Below are 26189 nucleotides of genomic sequence, written 5' to 3' on the forward strand. Positions count from 1 at the left end.
AAGTGTTATGGTGCTTCTGGAGTGGTGAATGGCCAAGGGCTGCCATTTCTGATGTACTTTTCAACCTCAGAGTGACTTGCAAAATGTTTATGAGGTCTTATGAAATATGTAATGTTATCCTTGTTTGACAAGTGGGAGAAGTAAAACGTAGTTATGAAACAAGTGGAATAAAGTCACGGGGGGAGTTGTGTGGCTGTTAGATCATTTATTTCTCTATTAAAAACCAAATGTATGAAGGTGAAAGGCTTTATAAAGGTCTGAAAGTATCCAGTAGGCTCTAAAAAGCTCCTTGGAGAGTAATGCTCACCAAAAGATGCAGAGAGCCAATACAGTGCTTAGACATCAAATAGGTCTTAATTTTTCAAAGTCTACTTCTGTGGGTCTACTGTCAGGGCCTGTGGGTTGTATACTGCACTGACTGGATAGGACTACATGGCGAGATGGGACGACATGGCAAAGTGGAACCCAGCCTGGGTTGTCCCCCTGATGTCAGAGTTCCCGCATACTGGAGAGAGGAGAAAGGCAAGAACATCTTTGAGAAAGATCATCTCCAGCAGGTTAGCTGCTGGTTCATTCACCTGTTTACTTGGTGGATAAAAACTAACTTTGGAGATTCTAAATAGGCTGAGAGAGGATTTTTCTGTGTAATACCATATTCTGTACATCTCTTCCTTTGTGACCTTTGTAGTTAGACCTGGTGAATCAAACATAGCTTTAAGTTCATTAAAGGTTATATGAACCCTTTTCCTCTGGCAAAAGAGTGTTGACTTGGTTTATGCAGTCTTTTGAATCTTGAATACGGTCCTTGCTTTAGTATATATTTTTATGTTGTTGTTTGGCATGTAGTTATTTGCACTCAGTGTCCTCAAATGGCTCATGTTGCAATGAAGAATGTTGCCCTCTGAGATGTCTGCTATATTTGTTGCAAATTTGACACCTTACACATGGAGTTTGTGTCCATTTTTGTATTCTTTTCAATGAGCAATAGAAGTAATTATCATATTAAATCCTCCCCAAGTCATGGCAAGGTCAGAGGCTGCTCTGGCTGTATGTGTTTAGGTAAGATGGTCACCAGCCTAAGTAGCAGCTGCAAGACAAGCAGTGGGTGATCTCAGCTGACCATGACCACACATTTATATCGAGCAAAATGACCTGTCATCTTGACTTTCTGACTAAGAAGAGGACTGTCTTGTACTGCTCATGTGTTGACCTCTTATACACACACCTTCAGTAATTTGGTACAGGCAAGATCACCAAGCACACTGCCAGATTCCAGCACTGCATGCTTTTTTGTTGTTTGCTGGTTCTTAATCCAGTCCTTCAAGCTCTTACTCATAAAATGTGGTGTCCCACTCACTGGAAAATTTTTCATCTGGTATTTCTGGGTCTTCTCTGCTGCCTTGTGCCTCCATGCAGCCTCCACGCGAAATGCAGCATCTCGGTGTTGTCTGCACCTAGCAGAAGAAGAAAAAGCAACTTCTCTGAAGATGTGGAGATTCTGATTTGGTGCATGTAAAGGCTCAAAACCGGCATCTTCAATAGTTTAGCAAAAGTCTTCATCCAAAAGACCTGTCAGTCACCATGGCTTCATTCCATAAAAAAGCATCAAGGATCATTCTGCAGGATGGAAAGAGGAAGCTCTCCTCTGGAGAGGCTCTCAGCACTGACCCTGGGAGGCAGTGGTTCCTCAGCCCTCCTTTCCACCCGAAGGGAGAAACGTGACCTCTCCTTTTGCCTGACTCAGTGTCAGTGCTCAGGAAGGGGCCCACGTGAGTACAAATTCCTTTGACTGTTCAGACCCTATGGATGGAGCCGTGGGGCTAAGAATATACTGCAGCATAGGGCTCTCTTTTTCTTCAGGGGAAAGACTGGTTTTCATACAGCACCTTTTTATCTGTAAGGGGGGAGAGAGTTAAGTATTTATTTACTTATTTCCTTTATTCTGACCAGAGCTGAAACCTTGATTTTTGCAGTGTGCTTCCTTTCTCCGGCTGAATCGTTTGTATGCATTTCACTGACAGCGTATTTGAAAGCCCCGCTTTCCTCCAGGGGGTTTACAGCCAAACTGATGCAAACTCTTTCTTCTCAGGTGCCTCACGATCATCTGTCATCCAATGCAAGCCAGGAGGCAACTGCCCCAGCAGACACAGAGGCATGACTAGGCAGCTCTCCCCTCTATCTGTTGCTGAAGATTCTGCTGCTCCCATTCTTGAGCTGCAGAATCGAAGTCCTTCGGGAATCTGTCGGCACAGCAGAGTCGAGAGGCAGAGCAGATCAGGTAGGCATAACAGCCACATTCCTGGCGTCACAGCATGCCTGCAAAAGGCCTCTTTCGTCTGTCTTTTGAAAGATGGTGCAGAATCCGAGCATGTTGACGTTGGTTTACGGTGCTGCGAACAGCAAAGACGCATGAAAGTCCTTCCTGTACCTGTGTGCAAACTGGGGTTAGACGGGAAGGAAGCAAGGATGGGAGGAAAAGGCCTGGGCCTGAGTAGGTACATGTAATGTGTTAGATATCTGAGAAATTGTAAGGCCAGTAGGCACAGAACATCTTGACAAAATAATTAACATAAGCACACAAGTTAGTTTTTACAAAGTGGTTATGTTTCCTCAGCTTCAGCCTGGCCAGAGACCAGGACCCTTAAGAGCCGTGTTCCTTCTCAAAGACATTGACAAAATCTCAGCTCAGACCATGAACAGTGTGGTGAAGAAGAAGGGAAGGAGCAACAGGTGGAAAGATATCTAGGGAAGACCATCGCAGTTCAGATCATCGATCAGCTGCACCTCAGGGCTTCCATCAGGAATGTGTCACCCACTTCACTGCAGGAGTTTAGATCAAATGCACCTGTAGGTAGGGTGAACACACTGACTTCTTCACCATGATGTCCATCCATCACCAGCTGGGATGGGATGGGCGCAGTTGCAGTATCCAGCCACAGGCCTTTGAGTCTGTTGAGGAGGAGAGAGATGTTAAACGACTGAAGTAATTTAACTGTCCAAGTTCTTTGGAAGACTGTGTAGATACTGTGAGCAAAAAGGGGAGGAAGAACAGGCTGGATCTCCCTTGCGAACTGGAATTGTGGGAGATGAACCTTCCTCTTGTCACTTCACCACCGATGGCAGCAAGAGTCAGCCGTTTTCTTCTTGTGCTGGAAAATGGAGGGATCTCGTACCCCAGGAGTACTCTTTTGATGGAAAACCTCAGAAAAAATATTGGAGGTGATTATTGCTGCAAAGACTGGATGATACAGCATCTTGCAGTAAAGATCATATCTAAAATACCAGAAACCTGATCTGTTCTCATTTTTGCAGCTGTTAGGCTGAAATAACTCTGTGCATGTTAGCACTAGGGTACATCCAAAATCAGAATCAGTCTTCTCTAAGAAAGGACTTCAGGTCACTTGAGAAGAGAGTAGTGCCTTGTCGTCATACTCTTCGAAACATTTATTTCACATTTATTAATTTCCCTTTTATCCTGATCTTCCCTTTCTCATCAGTGTGGTCTAAGCAGGACTGACCTGACAGGTAGGTAAACAAATATAAAGGGTATTATTTTCTAGGATGTAGTTGCCAAATAGTCAAGAGTTCAGAAGAAAAGCTGTAGGTTTTGGTTTTCCACATCTCACTCTTCTGAAAAATGAAAGCAAAAGGCTTTTCTGTTACCATCTTGTCACAGAGACATCACAAGCAAGAATTGTGTTATAGACAGGACTGTGCAGGGGTGCTACTGCTAGCTGCCTTTCAACACAGTTTGCCATTGACCAGTGTCATCTCTGTGTGTCACCTGCAGTGTCATCTGCATTCTTTCCCTGTCATTTCATCCTTGTTGAGTTCTGAGATTGCTTCTGTGCTCTTGACAGGGTGAGTCTGTTGGTTTATTTCAGACTGAACTAAATGCAGACACAAAGGATTTCTACTACCTTGCTAATTGTAAAATGCTATCCACCAAGCACTTTGGCTGATCAATTTGTTTTCTCCTCATTAGCATATAATTTTGTATCTGAACACAGGTGCTACTTTCTAGCTTACTCAAGCCCCAGCTTCATGACTTGGAAGTCCTTAAACCTATTTAGTATGAATTGTGTGCCTGCTTGCCATGTGTCTTTGAGTTCAAGCCCTGTCATTATTCTTAAAGGTATTTCTTACCTTGTCCTTTTGATTATTTGGCCAAGATTTAGGTGGCATAGCCCAAGGATTTGGAAAGCAGCTGTCAAGCTACTATGGCACTTTGGCCGGGGATCCATCTTAATTTCGCTTAGATTAAATGTAAATATCTAGTCTAGGGAGAGCTAAGCACCTGCAGTGGGCTTAGATATATATGAGAATGAAATCAGCTACCTTCTCACCATGCATGTCCATTATCATTAAATATGAAGGAGCCGTAGACAACATGTTTAGTCTGAATACACAATTACTTACTAACTACATTACGTGGGATGAGTCCTGCCCATTAAGCACTTCCAAGAACTCCCCACTGTATACTTAATCGGGCTAAAACTTAACAAAAGTCTTCTAAGTCCAAGGCAGGACTTGCAACAAGTGTTTATTTCTGTGCCTTTCCCTAACATTCAAACCTGGGACTGTGAAGTCCAAGTCAAACGCTAGTGGTAGTGTCATGCATAGTAACGGCAATTACATAGTTATTTGGTAATTGAAAAATAGAAAGCATGGATAAAGGTGCTTTAGTCTTCTGTTATCTTATGATTATTTTAACTGTTAGCTGAAGAAGGGCTAATTGCATGGTAGTTTTGCTTAGCAGGAAAACCTGCAATTGGATGTTACGTAATTAAGCCATCTAACTTGCAAATAAATGGTAATTTACCTTTTAATAGAAGATGTCAGTCATTATTAGTATCATAAAAATATCTATTTTTCTCTCAGCAGCCAAAGAGAATGCTAAAATAATGCTTGCTTTTTCAGGCCTGTGTCTGATTATCCTCTGGATGTTTTTAATAAACCTGTAATTTTATTTAAATTCTTGATTCACCACTAAACAATGGAGCCACTGAATACTGACTATTTTTAGGAACAAAACACATCATACAATCATAAAAAGCTCCATATATTTGTTAGGAAAACTCTTGATTGCAAATGCGCTCCCTGCTACGATGAATTGTGGTTCTTTAGATGCAATGTCAGTCTAACGTAATAACTTGGAACCTTGGTTTGACATTTTGTTACGGCTGTAGCAGAAAGAGTAATATAAAAAGAAAGTAAACCTGAGTCTGAACGGGTACCTTTTTCACATTTAAGTTGAACAGTGTATGCTCTCACTGCAGTGGATCATCTATAGCTCCTCTTGACATCAACAATTTGTATTGTTTCTTACATACATCACATCATGTGTTGACACGACTGATAACTGATAGTAATAGTTAAGAATAGCTGCAGGTCATGATTTTTAGAAGGAACTCCTGTTTCTTCTATCAAACTGATGTAATATGGTCTAATGAGGTAAATGGTTGGGGCTGAATGAGGCAAATTTTGGAGCTGCCACCTGAGCTTATGGGGCAACAGTGTCAGTGCTCCTCAGTTTCCAGCACAGTTCAGTCTGTTGTTTTCAGCTGGGATCTGTGAAATCAAGATAGGTTTAATGGGTTACACCTCTGGAAGATGTGTCTGGAAGAGCAAGTCACCAGTCAGGAAGATTATATTCTCTTCTGCTAGGAAATCTCCAGCAATCTGCTAATAAATCTCAAAAGTACTGTACTAAGATGGGAAATGACAGCTTTCTGATTCCTCCTTGTTTATGTGTAGAGGTTTATTCTAGGCATGCCAATCTTCAGTTTCGTCCAGTTACCTTTTTTAACTTCAAAAATGTAAGTACACTAACTTGACTGAAAAGAGCCTTTCTCTGCTTGGGTATATAAAACCACCAAACTGTTTCTTTTTCCCCTCCCAGCTTGCAAATAAAAAAGTGATTGTTGAGTTAAAATCTTGACTAATAAGAACTTCTTCCTGGCTCAGACAGCTTTTACGTTGTACACATGCACAGTAATTGACTTTATAATGTCATTGGTTCCAAGGGATGTAGCTCTATTCTAGAGGTTTGGCTGACAGAAGGCAAAAAGGGCTGATAAAGGGAACAGTGGCAACAGCTTAACTGTAACTTTTTTACCTCAGGCATCAGTACTGTGATTTTTTTCCTATCCCCTTGAAGTGACAGAGAAAGTATTACTGAAGTATTTCTGCGCAGGATTTCAGTGTTTGTGGGACATAGAGGAATTATAGGGAGAAGGCAAGGGATGGTTTGTGTCTGGATCAGAAGGGGAGACTTTGCCAAGAATTGTTTTGAATGCATTCATTATGTGTGCAACTCTTCTCTTTTTCTACTTTTTTTTTTTTTTTTCCAGGAGAGGAAGGAACACAAATGCACACAGAGAGCAGCAGCCAAGAAGCTGAAGGACAGACACGATGCCAGTCTTGCACATCCACATTTCTCAAGCTTATCTGGAGATTCCTGATCATTTTGTCCGTCTCTTCCTCCTGGGTTGGGACCACGCAGTTTGTCAAAATCACGTATGAGACCTTTGACTGTCCTTTTTTCATGACTTGGTTCTCAACAAACTGGAACATTATGGCTTTTCCCATTTATTATTCTGGGCACCTTGCAACTGCACAGGAAAAGCAGTCTCCAATCAAAAAATTCAGGTGGGCTTTATTGTGGCGATATCCCTTTAAACAACCTGATTTCTGTGGACTGAGGTCACTGCTCTTCTCCATTTGACCCTTGGTGTGAGAAGGCAGAATAAAGGCCATGCTGCAGAAAATCTCATTCATAAATAGCTTACAGAAGGCTAACAGATGAGTGATATATGCTTGAAAAAATGGGTAATTGATTGTTAGAGTGGTTTTTTCCCTGAGTTAATAGGTCAGTAATTTGCTTATAATCTTGCTATGTTATCTAATACCTTGATATTTTGTGTTCTTGTCTGGGTCAGGTTAATTAATCTGTTCAGGCCCATTTATGATAGACCAGTAGTATGAAGTGCATCCACAGTGATTCATAGTTGGGAAGAAATGCTCAAAGCTGAGGAGATGGTTCTCATGTGGAAAACCATAGCTTGCTCTCTATGCTCAGCAAGTATAGCAGGATGAAAACTGCCCTTGCTTCCCACTGGATCACAGCATGGAGGAAGAGCATCCTAGCAGCCTTCTCTGCTCTCTTTTGTGTGGGGCAGGAATTGGAGCAGGTGGTGGACTCTTGGTTTTCCTCCTCCTGTAGCTCCGAGGGGGGTAAGTTGGCATTGCTGAGTGGCTGTCATCCTCAGGGACTGATGTGAAGGCTTTGTTCCATTTTCTGTCAGGCTCCATGTGGAACCACCTCTTCCTCTGAATTGTGAGAGCCAGGGGAAGACATCCCTCTAACTCCAGTCTTTTCTTACACCACATGGCTGCATGTTATAATTGAACTCTCAACCTCAAGTGTAAAGGAGCCCACAGTACTAACTGTAACATTAGTCTGCAGAGGTAGAAATTTATAAATCCCTCTTCAGTAGCTACTGTGAAATCATAGAAATACAAGGTTAGAGGGGGACCCAAAGAGATCACCTGATCCAGCCACCAGTGCTGCAGCAGGACCAAGCTGGCTTAGCTTCACTCTAGCCAGTTCTTAAGCAAGCTGCATCTAAAGTGTGCTCAGGGCTTGGAAGTACCACCACACTCTGGGACAATTCATTCCTCAGTTCCTCCCCCACTTCCATTATTCTACTGATGGGACAGTGATGTAGAAGCGGCTTTAAAAGATGGATCTAAATTCAGCTTGTGAAGAGGTAACACACCTTGCCCATGAAGGGAAGAAATTCACAGCATAATTTTGAGCTGGGACCCAATTCTGTTACTCCAGTGCAGACTTGCTTTGAAAACAATCTTACTGACTTCAGCAGAATTGTTCTGCAAGGTATTAACCAGCGTATGGCCCGTACCTTGTTCCCGTTGACAGAGGATTCAGCACAGCTGTCATTGAGCACACAGGGAAGTCAATTTGTGACTGTCAAGCTGGAGCGTAGCAGGGCCATATTCTTCCCTTGGCTGCTTTCTGGGATGTAATTTGGCCCTAAATAATCATCTCTGTCAAATCAGCGTGACTGAAATTGAACAGTTGCACTTAATTAACTGCTTCTCTGAAAACCCTAGTGCTTTGTACATTAATGATGCCTTCATTCAGATTCTTGCCGGAGTATTTGTGAGAACATTAACAGTGTCAGCTTGGCTTCTGGGCATGGGGTAAAGTAATAACAAATGCACAACAGGTAAGGAAGAAGGTGAGAATAAATATCCCTGCGGGTGGATCCTCTGCCGTTCGCTGGTTGCTTATATATCCATCAGAGCAAAATTCTGGGCATTTGTGGCAATACATAATACAAGTATGCTTAAATAATTGATGCATTTCCCAGGCTGTTAGGAGTTCAGATTTTAAAGTTCAGGACACATGCTTACATGCCCAGAGGAAGTTCTGCACACACGGAGATGTGAAGTAGGTTTGTGAACGTGTGGAAACAGCAGACAGGTGTTAGAGCTGATGGGCATCTTCCCAGAGTATTTCCTATTCTAGGTACGTCATGAACTCACATCCCAAGGAGGAGGTAGCTGCTGGCCGATACTGACTTTATCATAGGGACCAACTGCTTGGTCTGCGCAGTGTTATGACTTGGCAAGTCACTCTTCCAGTTTGGGTATGGGAATGAACATCTCTTCAGGATGAGCCCTTGATTTTCCCATGACTTAAAGAGTTGAAAAGCATCATTTGTAGTTTTTAAATTCAGAGATTTATAGACAGATTTAGTTCAGAAGGGATCTTCGGAGGTCATTTATCCCAGCCTCCTACTCCAGAACAGGGTTATTTTCAAAGCTAGGTCAATTGTTTGTGTAACTGTTTGGTTTCTTGATATTGTTCCTGTTACAAGGCTTTTTATTACACTTTGTAAGATTTCTTGTTGCTTCATTTGCTGATCTTATTTCTGTGAGCTAGCTAATTCTTGTTAATAAATCCCATTCTGCAGCGATTCCAGGCCTGTCTCAGAGTCCAGGGGTGATTTGTCTTTGTGTTTCGGGAGGATGTAGTTACTCACTAGGAGCTTTAAAGACATACGGCTTTTTGTCCAGCAGATATTCCCAGTGGATCAGGACAAACAGTGTCTGTGATATCTTGGCAGAGATCAGTGATCATGCGAGTGACTTGCAAAGTGCTGCCCGAGGCTGGCAAAGCTGAATAGGGCCACTGTTACTTTAATAAATCCCACTCAGAAGGGTGGAATTCTCAATCTTTAGCTTTAGACTGGCTTTCTGAAAGGTTTATAAACTTTGAGATTGTAAATTGTGTATTTCTTACCTTTTGCATTTTACCTTGGAGATTAAATTTTGTGGTCTTAGAAGCTAATTCATGGTTATTACCACCCCGCAGCATTTCAGTAAAGTATCTTGGTTGTCTTGGGGCAGAAGACACAGCTCTTGGTATCCCCTCAGTATTGTAGATAAAAGGTATGTCTTACATAAAGAGCTTGAAACGCTTTGCATTAGTGGTGGATAAAATGATCTGAAGCTTAGTAAGCTCAGGAATAGGAAATCTAACCCTGCCGGTTCTCCCACAGCAGAAGATACTCCACAGACTGGACACAGGATCCTAATAGAGTTATGATTTGGAATAGGTGAATGGTATTTTCAATGTTAATAAATTTTGCCTTGCCATCTGCCATCTTGGCTGCTCAAGGGCAAATACTGTGGCAAATTCTGCCAGAATAGATCCACAATGCAACAGCTGAGGCTAGCCCTACCCGGCGCTATGCAACCTTGAGGCACTGGCTAGGAAGGGTGTTGGTAGATGCAGGTTTAATAAATATGAACATGTTGGGAAGAGTTAGTTTTCTAGCAAGAACAATAACAAGATGTGAACATCGCTTGGAGTAAAGACAGGCATAAGTAAGTAGCTGGCATTTGCTGTCATCTGCAAGCTTGTCACCTACAAATATCTCCAACTATGTTGCAGCAGTAGCTCAGTCCAGCTTTCTCAGCCGCTTACAGAATCGCGCTGCAAATCTAGATCTTCACTGCAAAGTGCTTTTCAGAGGAGAGATGAGGATCTCTATTGCTTGAAGATGCTCAACCCTGTATGGCTTAACAGTAGGGAGGAAGACCGTCAGCACAAAACCAGGGCAGCTTCTCTTGGACCATTCCTGTTGGGAGACAGCATTCCTGCAGTGCTGCCCCCAGAGCCAGACACTGCTTTTGTGAGAGGTTTACACACAATTCCCTTGCCTTTGCTCCAGCTCTTGCGTCGACAAATACAGCTGGCCAGGCTCTTTCATAATGTTCAGACTTGGTCAGTCCTGGAAAACAGTTCACCAGTTCCACCATTACTCTGTTTGGTGTCTGTCTCCTGAAATGGAGCTGAAGATATTTTATCACAGCAAATGCCATCATTTAGATAGAAGGACCAAATGACATAGTAACAACTTGCGCTCACAGAAGGTCCTGTGGTGCTTCTTGCTACCGTCATGGCATTGGTGTCCGTGCCAAGTTTTAATCCAGGTGATGTAATTACATTTGCCATATTCACGTTACCTCAGCTAGCATCTGTTAGCTCTGTTTTTTTTCTTTAAGCTGTTTTAAAACCAGCTGCTGCATTACAGTCCAGAGTCTGCTGTGCGTCAGGGGTGAATAAACTCATTCTTCTGCAGGGGCTGGCATTAGAATAACTAAGAGGCAATGCAAGCTATTTAGTGGGTGCCAGAGGCAAAGCTACATGACTGCCTGAGGTGCTGTAATTCCTGAGAGCATGGCACACTGCCCAGAGCTGATGGCTACCTGCAAATAAAAAGAGCTATTTATGTTAGAGGGCAGGTTTTAAATAGACTTCTTGTGCATTTGGAAATAGTTTGTGTCATAGTTTCAGGGTCAGCTGCCCTTAGACATCTCTGTCTTTAAGTCAACAGCCTACACATTATTATCTGTATGGGGAGGGATCCATGGAGCCCTCTCTCCTGAGCCCAGAGTTTAATCACTGTCATATCTGATGACTCCTGCAAGTTTAATTTTAGTTGCACGCCAAAGAGGCTGAGTTAACCACTGAGCATCCAGCCCTCACAAAGCCCAAGGCAATCTACTGTAGCCTTGACTGGGAAGATAAAGTATTCTCCCTATCTCCTCATTCACTGAGCATTATTCATGGAGTTCTCCTAGGCATGGAGGTAAATTCATCAAGTCTCTGTCTCACTCGGCATGACCCTGTCACGAGTCTTTGCTGTATTTTTTTAATTGAGAAGGGAGGAACCGCTGGCCTCTGGTTGCATGGTCATTGTACACTGCTGTGTGTGATGGAGGCTCTTCCATCTGCTTAAACAGCTTGGGGCCTGTGAAACATTTCCAGATTTCTTCTCCTACCTGTGAACCTCCCACTGCATCCAGGAACTCAGAGATAAGTGACGTCTGCAGGGTTGCCACAGCTGCCTCTCCCAAATAGTCAACCAGCCCACAGAGTCCAACCCAGAATGATGGCTGCATCACTGAGTCTTCCTCCTTCCAAAGGCTCATAGTCAGGGGACTTTGGACTCCATCCTCCTCACTCTGCTCTGAGTTTGTCTGTGTGCAGACATGCCAGGGATCTGCAGGACAACAAAACCTGACCCATTCTGGCATCTTCCTCGTCCTTTTTGGCTTTGGAAGCCCTCCCCATGAATGGAGGAGCAGAAACAGTGGGCTTATTCCCAGCATCTCCCTGGCAGTGGGGTCCCACGATGGATGACTGGGGTATAATTTCCCATGGCATATTTGTAGAAGAGCTTTTCCTGCTGCCTGGCAGACTCCACTGGAATGATGTACTTGGATGGCTTGGCTGTTGCCTTTGTACGCTGTCAGCGTAGCCCTGGGGCACTTAACTGTGCCCTGCATTACTGTAAGCAGCCCACGCACCTTTCTTGTTTTAACACAGCACAAGCTTGTTTCTTCTAAGACAGATCCTGACAGCTTCTGAGACAGGTTGGATTTACAACTGTGTAACAATCCAATCATGCATCAGAACCAATGGCAGAGTTCCTGCTGGGTTGGAGAGAGCAGGCTCCATACAGGTCTGTAGTTCATGTTACAGATCTGTTCTTGCCAGGAGATGGGGCGTCCTGGTTCTGACGTCATGTAATGGTGACACAGCCGTGGCATGTCCAGGTCAGAGGCCACCTGTCTTGAAGTGAGATGTAGTTGAGCTCAGAATCACCCTCTGCATCCACCCAAGTCTCAAGGGGAGAAAAACATCCTTTAAACATAAGCTGCTCTATCTGCATTCAGTGAGCATTCAAGTCTGTGAGTCCATCCTCACACAAGGAAACTCATCTTTAGCTCCTGTTGAAATCAGCGATACAAAAGCCTACAGTCAAACTTAAGCATTAACTCATTTGCTTCATTGAGTTTGCTTTGCATCTCAGATAAATGATATTCACCACTAGCTGTTCTGTTTCAAGGTGTAGTGTTTCTGTTCTGATCTTTGGAGGACAAGCTGGCTTCTGAGAACACTGAGCTCAACTGGAGTGAGGGAGATAATTAGCAGATCCGCCTGCCTGAGTGTCGACTTGTTGGACACCCTGGCACAGAGTTTGAGAAAGGAGTTTATTATTCCCCGAAATGACTGCTTTGTAACCCCAGGTCGTTGTAGTGGCAGTATGAAATGAGTGGTTATTAAGTAGAGTCACAGAATCATTTAGGTTAAGACATAGCCAATCTCAAGTATTGCGAAGATGTTATTATTCTACTTTCCTCAAAATGAGAGCGATGGTTTCCAATCTTAATAGTAAAAAACTGCAATATTTTTAACAGCAGAATTCCCCAGAATTACTAAAAATGGTTTAGGAGTCCTGAAAACAAATCTGTCCTTAAAGGCAAAGCCAAATCAAGATAATTATTACACTGGCGCCACCACCCCCCAAAATAACAAGTGTTTTTGACTTCACGTTGCATTGCAATCTTTGAAGTTACTAATTAGTTCTACATAATTAATGTTTTAGCAATCTTCCAAACACAGCCATAAACAGCTGTGAATACTTTGGGGCCCTGAGGCCTCGTGGCATTTAGATTAGTCCCTTAATGTCGCTTCCTAAGGATGTGTTGCAGATTAACGGTACCGTGGTTTGCTCTGTTGGTGTTTCAGTTGTATGAAGCATTCACTTGTGGGCCCTCTCATGTTTTAAATAGACATGTCGGACAGCCTGCCACGTCAAGAAATGAAGCGTACTGGGAGTATCTTGAGGAATACCTTTAACCAAGAATGAAGACAGTGGAGTTGCTAAAAAAACAGCCTTCCCAATTTGGGAAAGGTAGAGGTGTTTCAGGAGGGGTGCAGTGATGTGGCTTTAATCAAGCTGCGTGCTTGAGTAGTTGGTCTCCCCTTAGCCTGTGCAGGGACCACTTTGCACAGCAGTGCTGTCCCCGAAAGCAGTGTCTTCTGAGCTGACCCTTCCCTTTCGTGAAACCCTAAGAAGTGAACAGCTCACTTCAGTTGTATGTGACACAGCGCCTGGGAATCTGGAGATTTTGCTTGCAATTTAAACCACAAGGAAATGTCTAAACAAACACAACTTTTCACTGCATAATAAAATAAAGCTGTTAAATACCATCCCTTCCCTTTCTCACACTCTCGTTTGACTGGCTCGGTCCCACTGGCTGGTGGCTGACTTTCCCACCATAGTGATGTGTCTGGCAGTATTTTTCACTGTCTTTAGGCAATTCTTAAAGCTTTCTTGGCCATATGTGAGAATATATTTCAATAAGAATAAAAACAGGTTTTGGAGCAAAGCAAGAAAAAATTGTCAAGCTACAGAAATCTTTCAAGAGAAGAAATTGCGGTTATAATCCCTCAGTTCATGGCCTCGAAGGCAGAGTCTGAGAACTGTCAGTGCATTACAGATTAACCTTCATTTCTGTGTGCGAGTCCCTGGGATTATTGTTGCGTAGGAGTGTGATTATTCCAGGTAAGTTACTTCTTTTCTATTTGTGAAATTGCTGTTTTAGGAAGATTGTACGTTATTTTGTCTGTGTGATTTAAACAATTGATTCTTATGGGTGCATGGAGGAGTTAGGAAAAGCACTTAATTGAATGTGATAAAAGTCTAATGAATGTTGTGTTGGAGTACGCGCTAAGGAAAATCCTAGCTGAGTTTTAAACTCTCTTCTTTTCTTAGGGAATGCAGTCGGATTTTTGGTGAAGATGGTCTGACGCTGAAACTCTTTCTTAAAAGGACTGCTCCCTTTTCTATTCTGTGGACTTTAACTAACTACCTGTATTTACTGGCTTTAAAGAAGCTGACAGCCACAGACGTCTCTGCCCTATTCTGTTGTAACAAAGCTTTTGTCTTCTTGCTTTCTTGGATTGTGCTGAAAGACAGGTTCATGGGAGCAAGGGTAATGACATGCCTGATTTTCAATTCTCTCTTCTTTTCATAATTGCCTTTAAATCCACAAGCTGTTGTGCTGCCATAGTACTGCCACATTATGGGGTGGGTGTGTATGTACATACATACACACCATGAAACCATTTCTCATTTAATTTTATGATGCAAACCTAAGCCTGAATATCAGTTAGAGATCTCAGACTCCAGAGATAATTTGATGTGGGAATTTCAAGAAGCTATTACAGCTAAGTGTAATTTGATAAATTAGAATAGGAGGACTTTCAGTTCATATAAATCTACTCTGTCTTGGGTTACAGTGCTGAAGTACAGTCAGTTAATGTTATTTTAAACTTAGTGATGAATGCTTAGGTTCTAACCAAAGCAATTTTATTCCTTGTTTGGGTAGATAGCTGTTTTCAACATGCAGTGTATTTTTCTTGTGCCACCCTGTTACTTTTTACACACACACACATACGTGTGCTAAATTTGGTTTAAAAGGAACAGCAGCTGTTTTGCATGAAGGTGTATTTTGTGCTGAAGCGTTACAGGACTCACTGGCAAGTAATATGGACCTTGGAAAAAGAGAAAAAAGAACTCAAGCGAAATGATGTGCGTCTGGAACTAGGGGAAAGCAAGTGTGTTTCTTGTAATTTTACATACACCAATCTCCTAATATGCAGTAATTTAAACTGTTCACTTTATACCTTAGCTGAGGAGTAGCTAGGCTTTCTGCCATTTCTGCTGATGCGGATTCCCCCATTGAGGTGGCTCAAGGCCCAGTGGTTGTGTTGGGTACCATCCTGACGGAATTATCAAGAGCCTTGAACTTCATTAGGGAGTGGCTGGGGGCAGGTGTGATGCCAGCAATTGGATTTGAGTGTCCTGATCCATCACGCTTTCCATGGAACTCATCTGAGTGAGTTTGTTTTTTAAAAAAATGAGCACAGCAGCTTTTTTATTTATTAATAGCGTCATAGAAGAGTTCAGGAATGAAAGGAAAAGGCATCCTTGTTTTACAGGCATCTGTCTGATCTAGCTCTTGGAGCTGCCACCAGCACACTGAACAGAGTGCTGTGCTTGGGGTTTGGGAATGGAAGAGGAAATTGTTTAAAGTAAACCAGTTCTTCTAATTTCCTGGTGCGACAGGGCTGGCTGGGAAGTTAGTAATGACATGGGGCCTGAGCACCTCAAGACACATGTGCTGTCACATGACTAAGCTCTTGGGTAGCCATCGGCTAGGAGGGTTTTGTTGGATGGGCTCAGTGGAGGGTCTGTCCAGGCTAGGCAATGTTGAGGAGGTGTACCCGTGTTTCACAGACCTCAGCCACATGCCCTTGAAGGTAAGGACACAGATGTTTTGACTTGCAGCGCTAAAGGCAGACACCTGTGTCTCTATTTCATATACAACTTAAAATACAGAAGCACCAGGTGAATGTGACCTACCCTCAGCCTGCTGATGACTTAAAGAATAAGCAGGGTCTGAAATCCTCAGTTCTCTACAGAAATTAACAGGAATGGTAGGTTCTCTGCCCCTCGATTATCAGGTTCCAGCTGAAAAAATAGGAAATTTTGTACGCTTTAAGCTAATTTTTGTCTCAAAGCAACATCTTTCTGAAGAGCAGGCATAGCTCTTGCATTTTCCTAACCTACTCCCTTAAAGAAACCTAGATGAAAAACACTAAAGCTATTTTCAGTTATTATTTTTCACTAACTAAAAAAAAGTTACTATAAATATGCATTAATATTAATGCTGTAAACACCATGAGGTTTGCATAAGAAAAACCTGGCAGAAAAAGTGAGCAGCAAATTCTGCACGTAAAAGAAACTGTTTTGCTGCTAACTGGCAGATTCTGGATGCACATTGCTGGGAAGGTAATTAACAGCATTTTCCACCAGCCCTCCTGCCAGAATAACACTTAATGATGTTAATGACCATGCAGGAGAGTGTTTGAGAACTGAAATACAACAAAGCAGCACGGACCCAGCCCTTCTTTTGTGCTTTGAATGCCTCTACTGCTTTCACCCCCCAGCCTCTCAGAGACCAAGTGTAATTACGATATTTAGACAGTAAGGAGACAAAAAGAAATAAGGGCTTAATCATATACTGTGAGCCAGTGTTTTTGGAAAAGTACTCAGCACCCAGGAGCACGGCCAGTTTTTCAAAGGAGCTCAGCTTCAGAGCCATTGGGCACGTCTGTGGTGCGTCGGAGGTGGGGATGCAGCCAGCACCTGTATATCCAAGACAGCTTTCATCTGCTTGGGCTTGAGAACCAGCAGTCATCAAGGCTCAGTGGCTCTGCAGCGGATTCCCAGCATCACCAGCTCCCTGTGTTGCTGCAGGCAGCCTGTGAGCTGACCGCAGAGCCCATGCGTGTGTGGGACAGGTGCATGGGAGCCACATGGCCAGCTGCCTGAGGGCTCTGGGGTCCCCTGGCTGCCTGCCCATGCACTGCTCCTGCACACCCTGAAATGCAGCTGCCAGCCAGGCTGCAGGGCTGCATTTTCAGACGGGCTGTCTAAAGACAAACCTGTCTTGATGGCCACCTTATGGTATGGCATATTCTTGCCCATGGAAGAGTTGGCTAGCTGCAGAAGGACTGCTGGGGGCTGCACACAAGGGTTCGGCTGCCCTGGCTGTATTTGAGCGACCCAGAGTGTGTGTTCTGCAGTGAGAGCCACGTGCCGTCAGCGGCAATGCTGTAGTGTGGGAAGAAGCTTTCACCCAACCCAAGAGAGAAGAACACTAGCTGGAGAAAGAGTATTCAGATGAGAAGGACGTATATGGCTGTATAGCTCTTTACCGAAAGGAGCAGTGCAGGTAGACCTTGGGTACCTTGAAGTACCTACTGCCCAGCACAAGGAAACAGCACAATCCCTGCCTGCACCGTAATCATTTTCGCTTGAACACATCTAGTGTCTCCCAGCTTAATAATGTATCCATGTTACACTGAGGCTTCTGGAAGTCCAGACAGCTTTGGCTCAGAGCAAGCACAAATGTTTTAAAAAAGTGGCATATTTGGGTAGTTTTGTTGGCTTGTGTTGCTTAGATTTAGCCACGTGCTTGAATGCTTGCATGTTTGAGCCCTTGGTTGTGTTTCATCTGGGAAGTTGAATTAATACTTACTAGGTAGGTATGGAGCGGTTTGGGGACACTTTTTCCCCCAAGAAAAGGTTGACTAGCATGGAGGGAGGTTTCTTTACTATAGCAACTCATCTTCTGCTGTGCTCCACATGGGAAAAAAATGTTCCTGGGTAAAATGATGGTTGGCCTTGCTCTCTTCGGGGTGGGGTGGGGGGAGAAAAAAAGGTGGCAGGCTAATTTTATTCCTTACCAAGGAGGCTCCTACCCTATTACATTAATTAAAAGCCTTGTTTAAGAAGCTGTCAGCTACAACAACGAGTTTTGCTTTGCTGTGACCTTGCTGCTTCTTGTCAGCTTACAGAAGCCTGCAGGATGTGCTCTCAGGTTTCTAAAGAAAACGCATGACAATCGCTAGGCAGAGGTTAACTGTGCTAATGCAGTGGTATATAATTTGCAGGAAGAGCCTTGAATGTGAAACTTAAATAATGTTCTTGCTGTTTTCTAGTGTCAGATTTATCTAACGTCTCATGAGATGGTGCTCCATGTGTGCCTATCATTTTAGTTGTTTCAGGGAAAAAAAGTGCTTGGCTTTCTGAATAATTGGATTAATTTAGGAAACTGGCTCTAAATTTGGTGTAGTCAGACTGGGAAGATGTTTTTCCGGATAGGAAGAACCTATTGGGGATGGTGGACCTACTCATTTTCACTAATACAAGGAAAGGACTCACTTGCTGGTTCTGAGCGATGTGTGCATGAAGAGTTAAATCTCAATCCTTTCCCTTAGAAGGAGGGGATAAATACATTGGACTTTTCTGTTTTGCCTTGTGGGAGACGTTGCTTGAAATGTTTCAGCTGAAATATTCCAGCTGACAGCTGAAATGCTGCATGTGAATCTGTGTGCAAGGCAAGATGCGTAGTGCAGCCTGAGATGAAGCCTGGCTTCATCTTTGCAATGTAGCAGGGCAAAGGGGGACTTCTGGAAACTCACAGGAGGGGCCATGCTGATGGCTGAGAGGTCCTGGGTTTAATTCTCTGTTGCTTCAAGGCTGGGACTTTTGTGGTAGTTGTGTCTTGGCATAAGCTGTAAGGAGAACAGCAGTATTGCACAATTATGTTACTAACAACCTGCTCACTAAACCGAAGGTAGGAGAGAGAAGTTCTGTGGGAACTGTGCCTGCCTAATGGGACCGAAACATTCTTTTAAGAGAATTTAACTTTGTTTTACTCATAGGTCCTTGGGTAGGTGTAAGGTCAGGGATCAAAATAAGCCTTGCTGCATCTCGGGTGATGGTATGTGTGTCCTGTGCCAGATGTGCCCTGAGTTTCAGCAGGGTGAGCAGCCCGGGGTGATGTCTTCCAGCACCCCAGCTCCTTTAAGGACTGAAGGCCACATTCCTGTTTAGGCACTGGAAAATGCAGCATTCTCCCCTGCCCTCCTCAGCAGCTTGCTGGTGAGAGCTCTAAGTCCAGAGACGGCAGTCTTGGATCAGTGTCCCTCCTCCAGGTGAAGGGACTCGAGCCCTCCTCCAGTATGGCCTGACTGCTGGGATGTGTTATTCTGGGAAGGGAAGGAGGGAAGCCATCTGGTGCCCTCTTACTAAAGTCCTTCCAGATCTCATCGAATCAGCACATTACACCTGGAGACTGCGAGTACATATGTGACTCCAGTCCTTGTCAATAAGTTTTCAAGTGCCATTTCATAGTGAATTTGGAGGTATCAATGGTATCTTTGGGTTTAGGTGACAGCTAGGCAGCTTTGTTGAACTGTATGTTGGAGCTTGGGTGTTTCAAATAGAAGTGAGGTGGGATATAGACATGCACTGTGGTTTGTGACTGCCTTGGACACTGCGGTGCCAATGAGAGGGGAGTGCCTGTGTGCCTCAGTTACTGGTTAAATAGGGCTAATGGTGAGAGGGAAAACACTTCAAGTTGCAACCAGGAGATCAGTTCCCCAGTGAAGGTGTTGGCCTAGGTGGGATTTAGGAGCACTAACATTTTGACCTGTAGTCTGAGAGATTGGCTTTACCCTGGGAGTTGATTCCTGGTTCCCTGTTGTCTCCCATGTATAGTCACCTTTACCTGGGTCAGGCATGTGTCCCCATCCTGTGTGTCCCTTGAAATGGTTTTGCTCTCCTCACTGGCTCTGTTGAAATTCTTGTGTGGGATTTTTGTGCTTATAGCCTCAGTCTAGCTCACATCTGCTTCGTATGAGCAGTAGTGGGTTTTCTGGGGCTGTCAGTAAAGCTGTGTGAGATCTGAAAGTGGGGCTTTTCTGCAAAAGGACACGTGGTTTGATCAATATGACTTTAAAGTGTGTCATGTGAAGCGTGAGAAGCTTGTCTAGTAGTAAATGAAGCTTCCTGGAAAACCTCATTAAACAAGTGTCCGTCTCACGTTGGTGTTGGCTCAGGAGTTGTACCAGAGCCGCAGGAGCAAGAAGGCAAAATGCCCTGCCTGGCTCAGCAGTGGAGTTTGGGAGCCAGTCAGTGTGGCCGTGATTGCAGAGGTTAGTGCTGTCGAGGTGAACTGCATTGTATGAACCGGGGGGCCTGCCTTGCCTAACCGCTGGGGAGTTGTGTGATTTAATGGCTATCTGGGAAGAGAAAACAGGGTCTGAGCCTTAAATGTTGCTGCTGATTCTGTAACAGCCAGCTTTGGGTAACTGCATTTGTGCGTCTTCTGCTCTACACCCGGGTCTAGTACATGAACTGCCTTTTTATAATGATAAAATGTTTAACGCAATACTGATTTTTAAAAAATCTCTGGAAAACCCCCTATCTTTGAGAAATAGGGCTGTGATTTTCTACAGGTTCAAGGAAGCACATTTTCCACTGCAGTCCGTGGAAGCTAGGCATTCAGTGTCTTTGAAATTCAGATTCTGTACTTACCTGCTGAGGGCAATTAGGAAGAGGGAGGTTTTCAAAGAATAAAATATGTTAGAATCCCTACCACTTCCTTGAGGTCCCTGGAGTCAAGACCCAGGATTTCAGATACGGAGTTATTATTTCTGTTATTTTTCTTTGAAGCTCCTTAGAACCGCTATCTGGGCTTTCAAATGAGGTCAAAAACCTAAGCACAAAAGTAAAGGCTTCGTAAAGAAATTTGGTCATGTCTGTCCAAGAAAGCTGGCAGTGCTGTTAGGAAGTACCATGCACAGCTGGAGCAGACTTGGAAAAGCTGCCAGTGGTACATTGGTATTCAGCAATACTGGGGTCATTCTCCTGGACTGATGTCTGGGAAGGTTGGCCTTCTAAATGTTTGCATTTCAAGTCAAATTGGTGGCATTGCTAAATATTTCTTATGTTTTATAGTAGAGCATAATGTCTTAAAACGTCTTGATCTTGGAGTCGTATCTCCAACGTGGATATTCAGCTTATAAAATACTCAGTGATGGATGCTCTCTCAGTAGGTCCCAGGAGAATTTGCAATGCTTTAGATCCATATCGCTAGCAGTGCATACACTTTCATTATGTTTTACATCTCTCCCAGCCGTACATAATTTTCCCTATTTAAGGGAAAGCAAGAAAGCCTCAAGTCAGAGAAAGGAGCTAGTGATACTCATTAAAACCCCATGCAGTGATAATCTCTTTCTGTGTAATGGAATTGCACTGAGCTTTACATTGCTTTGCTTTGTCTGTGCAGATAGTTGCAGCAATAATGGCAATCACAGGAATCGTAATGATGGCATATGCAGATGGTTTCCAGGGTGATTCAATTATCGGGGTAGCATATGCTGTTGGATCAGCCTCTACATCTGCATTGTATAAGGTAGGTCATAACTGTTTATTAGTATTCTTATATTCTGTAACATGGTGGTTAAAAATGCATGAGTACAAGGTGAATCACTGTAAAAAAAATGTTTTGTTTTATTCATCCCTCCTGCATCATTCATACTGTGACCAGGCAATGTCACGATGTCAGGAAATCTACTATGAGGGTAATTAGTTGTTAGCTGCCAAATAGTCAGAATGACTTTGCTTTATGAGCCTTTAATGAGATCTCCATTACTATGCTGCAAGGAGTTTAGGATCATGTTTTAATCATTTCCTGCCACCGCAGTTTATTGACACTATTTCGAAGGGACTTGCCACGTGCAGCAGGGAGGAGAGCCTGAATGTAGTGCTGCCTTCCCTGAGCGGGGATGCACGGCTCATCCCTGCTCTGCACTGCAGCTCTCTTGCATATTCTGCGCTCGTGCTGGGCTTGGAGCCCCTGTGTGTGCCTGGTGCAGGCAATGCATTAAAGACACATAGGGCTTTGCCCCCTGCTTGAAAGTAGTGGCTGCTCTTGAAGGGGAGGGGCGAAGAAAGCAGGGACCTGTCTGGGTTAGAAATAGGCTGGGCTAAATGTGTATGTATTGTCAGCCTGGGGAGGGCGAAGTGTGTGTAAAGAGGAGCAGAAGTTTGGAGTTGGTTGTAGTGGGATAAGGAGCTGCCTGCCTGCTTTAAACTTTGCTTGTCTCGCTTATAAATTTGTTGTGACCGAGTCACTCAAAATGCATGAATTTAGGCCCATGTAGGACAAATTCTCCATGAGGCTTGTGCTGCCTGTGAATTTGAAGCGAGTCCCTCCAGGCTAGGCTTTCCTCTCACGGGCAGGTTCATGCTGTGGAAGTCACCAGGGTCCTCTCACAAATTCTGACAGTGCCAAGCAGGGCAAAAATCCTGTAACTTTGTTGCATGAGTGGTGTTGTCCTTGGGCTCTTAGTTACATTGGCTCCTTGTTTTAAGCTTTGTTGTAAGATTCAACCGTCCCCACAGTAATAGCATGGCATCCCCCTCTGCTAAAATGCAGGAAAGGGCAAAAATTGGACCAAAGATCCCCTTGCAAAACTCATCTGTCGGAAAGAGCCGAGTAGTGCCATGCTGTGCTGGTCAGGGCTGTCCTGTGTCCCACTGTCCTCAGGGGAGTGGAGACTGTGCGGGAGAACGTTGCATCCCATGACAGGCATGAAGTCTAAAACCCTTCTCTCTCCTCTCCTTTGCAGGTTTTGTTCAAAATGTTTCTTGGAAGTGCAAACTTTGGGGAAGCAGCTCATTTTGTTTCTACCTTGGGCTTCTTCAATTTAATTTTCATCTCTGTTACCCCTATCATACTGTATTTTACAAAAGTGGAGTACTGGTCCCCCTTCTCTGCCGTGCCATGGGGTTACCTGTGTGGAGTAGCCGGCCTCTGGTTAGGTATGTGATAAAAAATTTACTCATTTTCCTAGCTTCTTCTCCATCCCCCCCCACCCCTCACCCCCAGTACAAAATTAGCCTCAGGTACAATTTTCCCCCACCCCCTTAAGCAGCAGAGCTCTCACTGATCAAATCTGATCCCTGTGCAAACAGGTACTCCTTGAGAAGTTTTATTAATACTTTTCATAAGAAGCCATAATACTATTACTAATAGCAGAAAATAAACATGAAGCAGTCGTACTAATTGTCCGCTTTTCATCTTTACCTTCCTACTGTAGTTTCATTGATAGTCCCCTGTCTCGGTCTCACAGCTTAATTGCTGGAGGTCTGATTTCAAAAGGCTGCATGTACTCAGTGGGTTCCTGGCACGCTCGGGGCGGGGGGGGGGGGGGGGGGCGCACTGGCACAGGGACCCACAGTGCTGGGGCACCTTCCTGTGGGTGCTGCAGGGCTCTGGGCAGAACTCGCACAGCTTTTGCGTTGGCTGCAAAGGCTGGTGGCGTTTCACTGCCTGTGCTCTTCACCTCCCCTCTGCCCTGCCACAGCGCTCCCTCTTTCAGAGCCACAATTGCTATCTAGCCAAGCAATCTGTTGGATTCAGCCCAGGGATATTTTGATTTCTAGGTGTAACAACATCCTTTCCTGTAGTAAAGTCTCTATTATTTTGTAATTGAAGATGTTTTTGTCTCCACTACAAGTATATTAAATGGAAACAAAGAGGATGTCATTGCCCAGCACATAGCCCATCTGCACAGCCATCCTGAGACATGGTTGAGCTGACAGCAGAGGTGCTGTGAGCACCTTGAAACCACTTTAAGCAGAATTGCAGCTGCTCTGCAAGGCCCTAAGGGTCAAAATATAGGCAGATCACTGGGTGATGAATTATCCCTAAGTGTATAATCCCATCCCTGCAGGAACAGCCTTGCAGAGCAGACAGACTTGCTCCTTATACGTAGGGAACTTACCAGCAGGACCAGGTGGTGGGTGATCAGGGGAACCTGGGGTCCTGTCACAAGCACACAGCACCAGCCCCTGGCTGCAAGAGCCCCCTGGGGAACGGTATGAAGGGGAAGTTTTTGCGGTTTGCTTTTGATCCCTCGAGGAAATTCAAGCTGCCTGGAAATGCTGTCATGTAAAATAATACCAAATCATAAAGGTGTTGAACATTTGTACTTCTGTCAGCTTTCATTTTGCCTTCAGCGTGGCAGCAAGACCATGGTCTCACTCCAGTCTGCTTAGTTCACAGGTAACTTCATCAGCTAATTGTATTGAGCGTCCTTTAGATTATGAGCTCCTGCTGATAACACCTTTGGTGTATGGTCCCGCTAGAGGGGTGGCAGCCTTTCGCCTGTGAAATGTCCTATTAAGACAAAACCAACACAGTCTCTGGTGAGAGAGGACGCTGGGAATCACCATCCTTCTGGCAGGAGGAGAAATGATGACTTACGGCAGCAAAACTAGGTTGTTGGTATCTGATTAAAGCGTGCAAAAACCTTTGAAATACGAGCGTCATGAGCTCAGCATTAGAGTTTGTGAAAGGATGTACAGCCCTCCCTCTTCCCCCATGCAGAGCTTCTACTTCTATATAAAAAAAACAGAAATCAGTCACTTTGTGACAACTACATCATTGTGGTGTGCATACTGAGCATATATCATACTTGTAGGGTCAAGGTAGAGGAAAAAGAAAAAGTCTCACTAGTGTTTTTCCCCATAATCATGTATTATTTTCTCTGTTTTTCCCTAGCCTTCAATATTCTGGTTAACGTTGGCGTTGTGCTTACATACCCCATTCTGATCTCCATCGGCACAGTGCTCAGCGTCCCTGGAAATGCAGGTACAAGTACCGTGGTCGTTGGTGGGAAAATAAGCACACAGGCATGCAGACAGCAGGAGCAGTGTATTGTCTGAATAGTCAAAAGCTGTTGTCACGTATTTCAAAAGCAGATCAATCTCCTTTGGCTTCCATAGATGCATCTGGTGATGGTGGGTGTTTCAGTTGGTGAAAGCCTTTGATATTTGTCTTGCCTCCTTTCTCTTGGAGCAATGGAATGTGTCCATACCATGCAGAGGAGAGGGCAGGCTGATCCCCAACCAGCAGCTCAAAGCTGCTGGTTGCTGCTGAAACACACCAGTGTCGGTGTGCTGCTGTGGTTCAGCACCTGCGCTGGTGACTTGCCACACAGCAGCAAGGAAGTTTTCTCCAGAGTCTTACCTTGCTGAATAACCTCTGCTCTTCCAGTCTCCTCCTCCACTCTCTTAGCCTCGCCACTCCAGATATTTGAGCATATTTTCAAAGAAACACCTTTTTTTAGGGGAATGCAGGTCAGAGCTGTGAAACAGTCATTACCTGTAAGAAACTGCTGAAGGGCTCAGATGCGCTGTTGTTGCTGGTTGTGGAGTTCGGAGGCTGGGCCTGGAGGCACTGATTCCAGCTTTCTGACCTGCATGCTGCTGTCTCCCCATCAGTGGTCTGTGCAGCCCAAGGAAATGTTATGCTGATGCAACGTGCAGTTGGATAAGAGTTACCATAACGTACCTTCCCTCAGAGGAGAAAAGGAAACCTTGAGGCTTTAGACCAGCCTTACAGGGCTTCCTCAGAGCCTGCATGAAGGTGGTGAGGCATGGAGGAGACTTGGCACTTTGAGTACTACACTGTCAGGGGTCACAGCTGTTCTCTAAACTAAAGGAGCTGGTCACTTACAGGATTGAGAGCAACGTGGCCGGTATCACAGCCAGAGTGCGACATGCAGGTTACAGAGATGTGCCAGGCTGGTCTGATGCTGTAGTTCATCCTGCTGCAGTTTTGATGACATTGCTGTTCCTTCTTCACAGCTGTGGATCTGTTGAAGCACAAAATGATCTTCAGCGTAGTGAGATTGGGAGCCACCATCATCATTTGCATTGGGTTTCTGCTCATGCTGCTCCCTGAGGAATGGGATGAAATAACCCTGAGGTTCATCAACAGCTTGAAAGAGAAGAAAAGTGAGGATCATGCCGACGACATCACAGACTCCAGCATACACACGAGAAGCAGAAGCAGAGCTAATGGGACAGTGTCTATACCACTAGCTTAGGGCTGGTGGACTTTTAACTGCACGCGGATGTATATTCTGTGAATATAGCTTAAATTTCCTCACTATCTGTATGCTTAGAAATGACATTTACTCTGGAATGGAGATGAACTGTAACATAAGAGAAATACATCTATAATAAATGTTTACATTTATACACTTATCAAGGAACGGCTGTACATAACTACAATAAAATGTTTTGTAATAAAAAACACGTAAGCTTTTGTCTTACTGAACGGGTGGGTTTATAATAGGGATCAAGTCTACATCATTTATCTCCTTTTGCTGGCAAAAGTAGAGCCCATTCTCAAGGATACAAATCCCGGATATTTCCAGCTGAATCTCAAAATTGAACATGTTGACCTACTTTCAATAAAGTGACCTTTCCGTGAGGTAGTAGTTTTGGAAAGCCATTTAAACCTCTCCTAACATCTTTGATAATTCATTTCTGGAAGAGGCTGATGTTCCCCTTTGGTACTAGGAA

At 44.1% G+C, this 26189-nt stretch overlaps 1 protein-coding gene across 3 annotated transcripts; it reads left to right on the forward strand.

Annotated features, from left to right (window-relative positions):
• Positions 1 to 2095: 2095 nt before the first annotated feature.
• SLC35F4 (solute carrier family 35 member F4) lies at positions 2096 to 25914 on the forward strand. Of its 3 annotated transcripts, XM_037395993.1 has the most exons (6): positions 2096 to 2278; positions 6354 to 6651; positions 14163 to 14382; positions 21097 to 21222; positions 22442 to 22634; positions 24379 to 25559. In XM_037395993.1, the coding sequence occupies exons 1-6, from the start codon at positions 2155 to 2157 to the stop codon at positions 24540 to 24542; spliced, it is 1125 nt and encodes a 374-aa protein (XP_037251890.1). In that variant the 5' UTR covers positions 2096 to 2154; the 3' UTR covers positions 24543 to 25559. The 3 variants fall into 3 exon arrangements, with proteins under 3 accessions (XP_037251890.1, XP_037251892.1, XP_037251891.1); XM_037395995.1 differs by lacking the exons at positions 2096 to 2278; positions 14163 to 14382 and having other exon boundaries at positions 6576 to 6651; positions 24379 to 24468; positions 25467 to 25914; XM_037395994.1 differs by lacking the exons at positions 2096 to 2278; positions 6354 to 6651 and having other exon boundaries at positions 12262 to 14382; positions 24379 to 24468; positions 25467 to 25914.
• The last annotated feature ends 275 nt before the right edge of the window (positions 25915 to 26189 follow it).

Source organism: Falco rusticolus, chromosome 7 (genome assembly GCF_015220075.1).
Source record: "Falco rusticolus isolate bFalRus1 chromosome 7, bFalRus1.pri, whole genome shotgun sequence".
In the NCBI taxonomy this organism is placed as follows: Eukaryota; Metazoa; Chordata; class Aves; order Falconiformes; family Falconidae; genus Falco; species Falco rusticolus.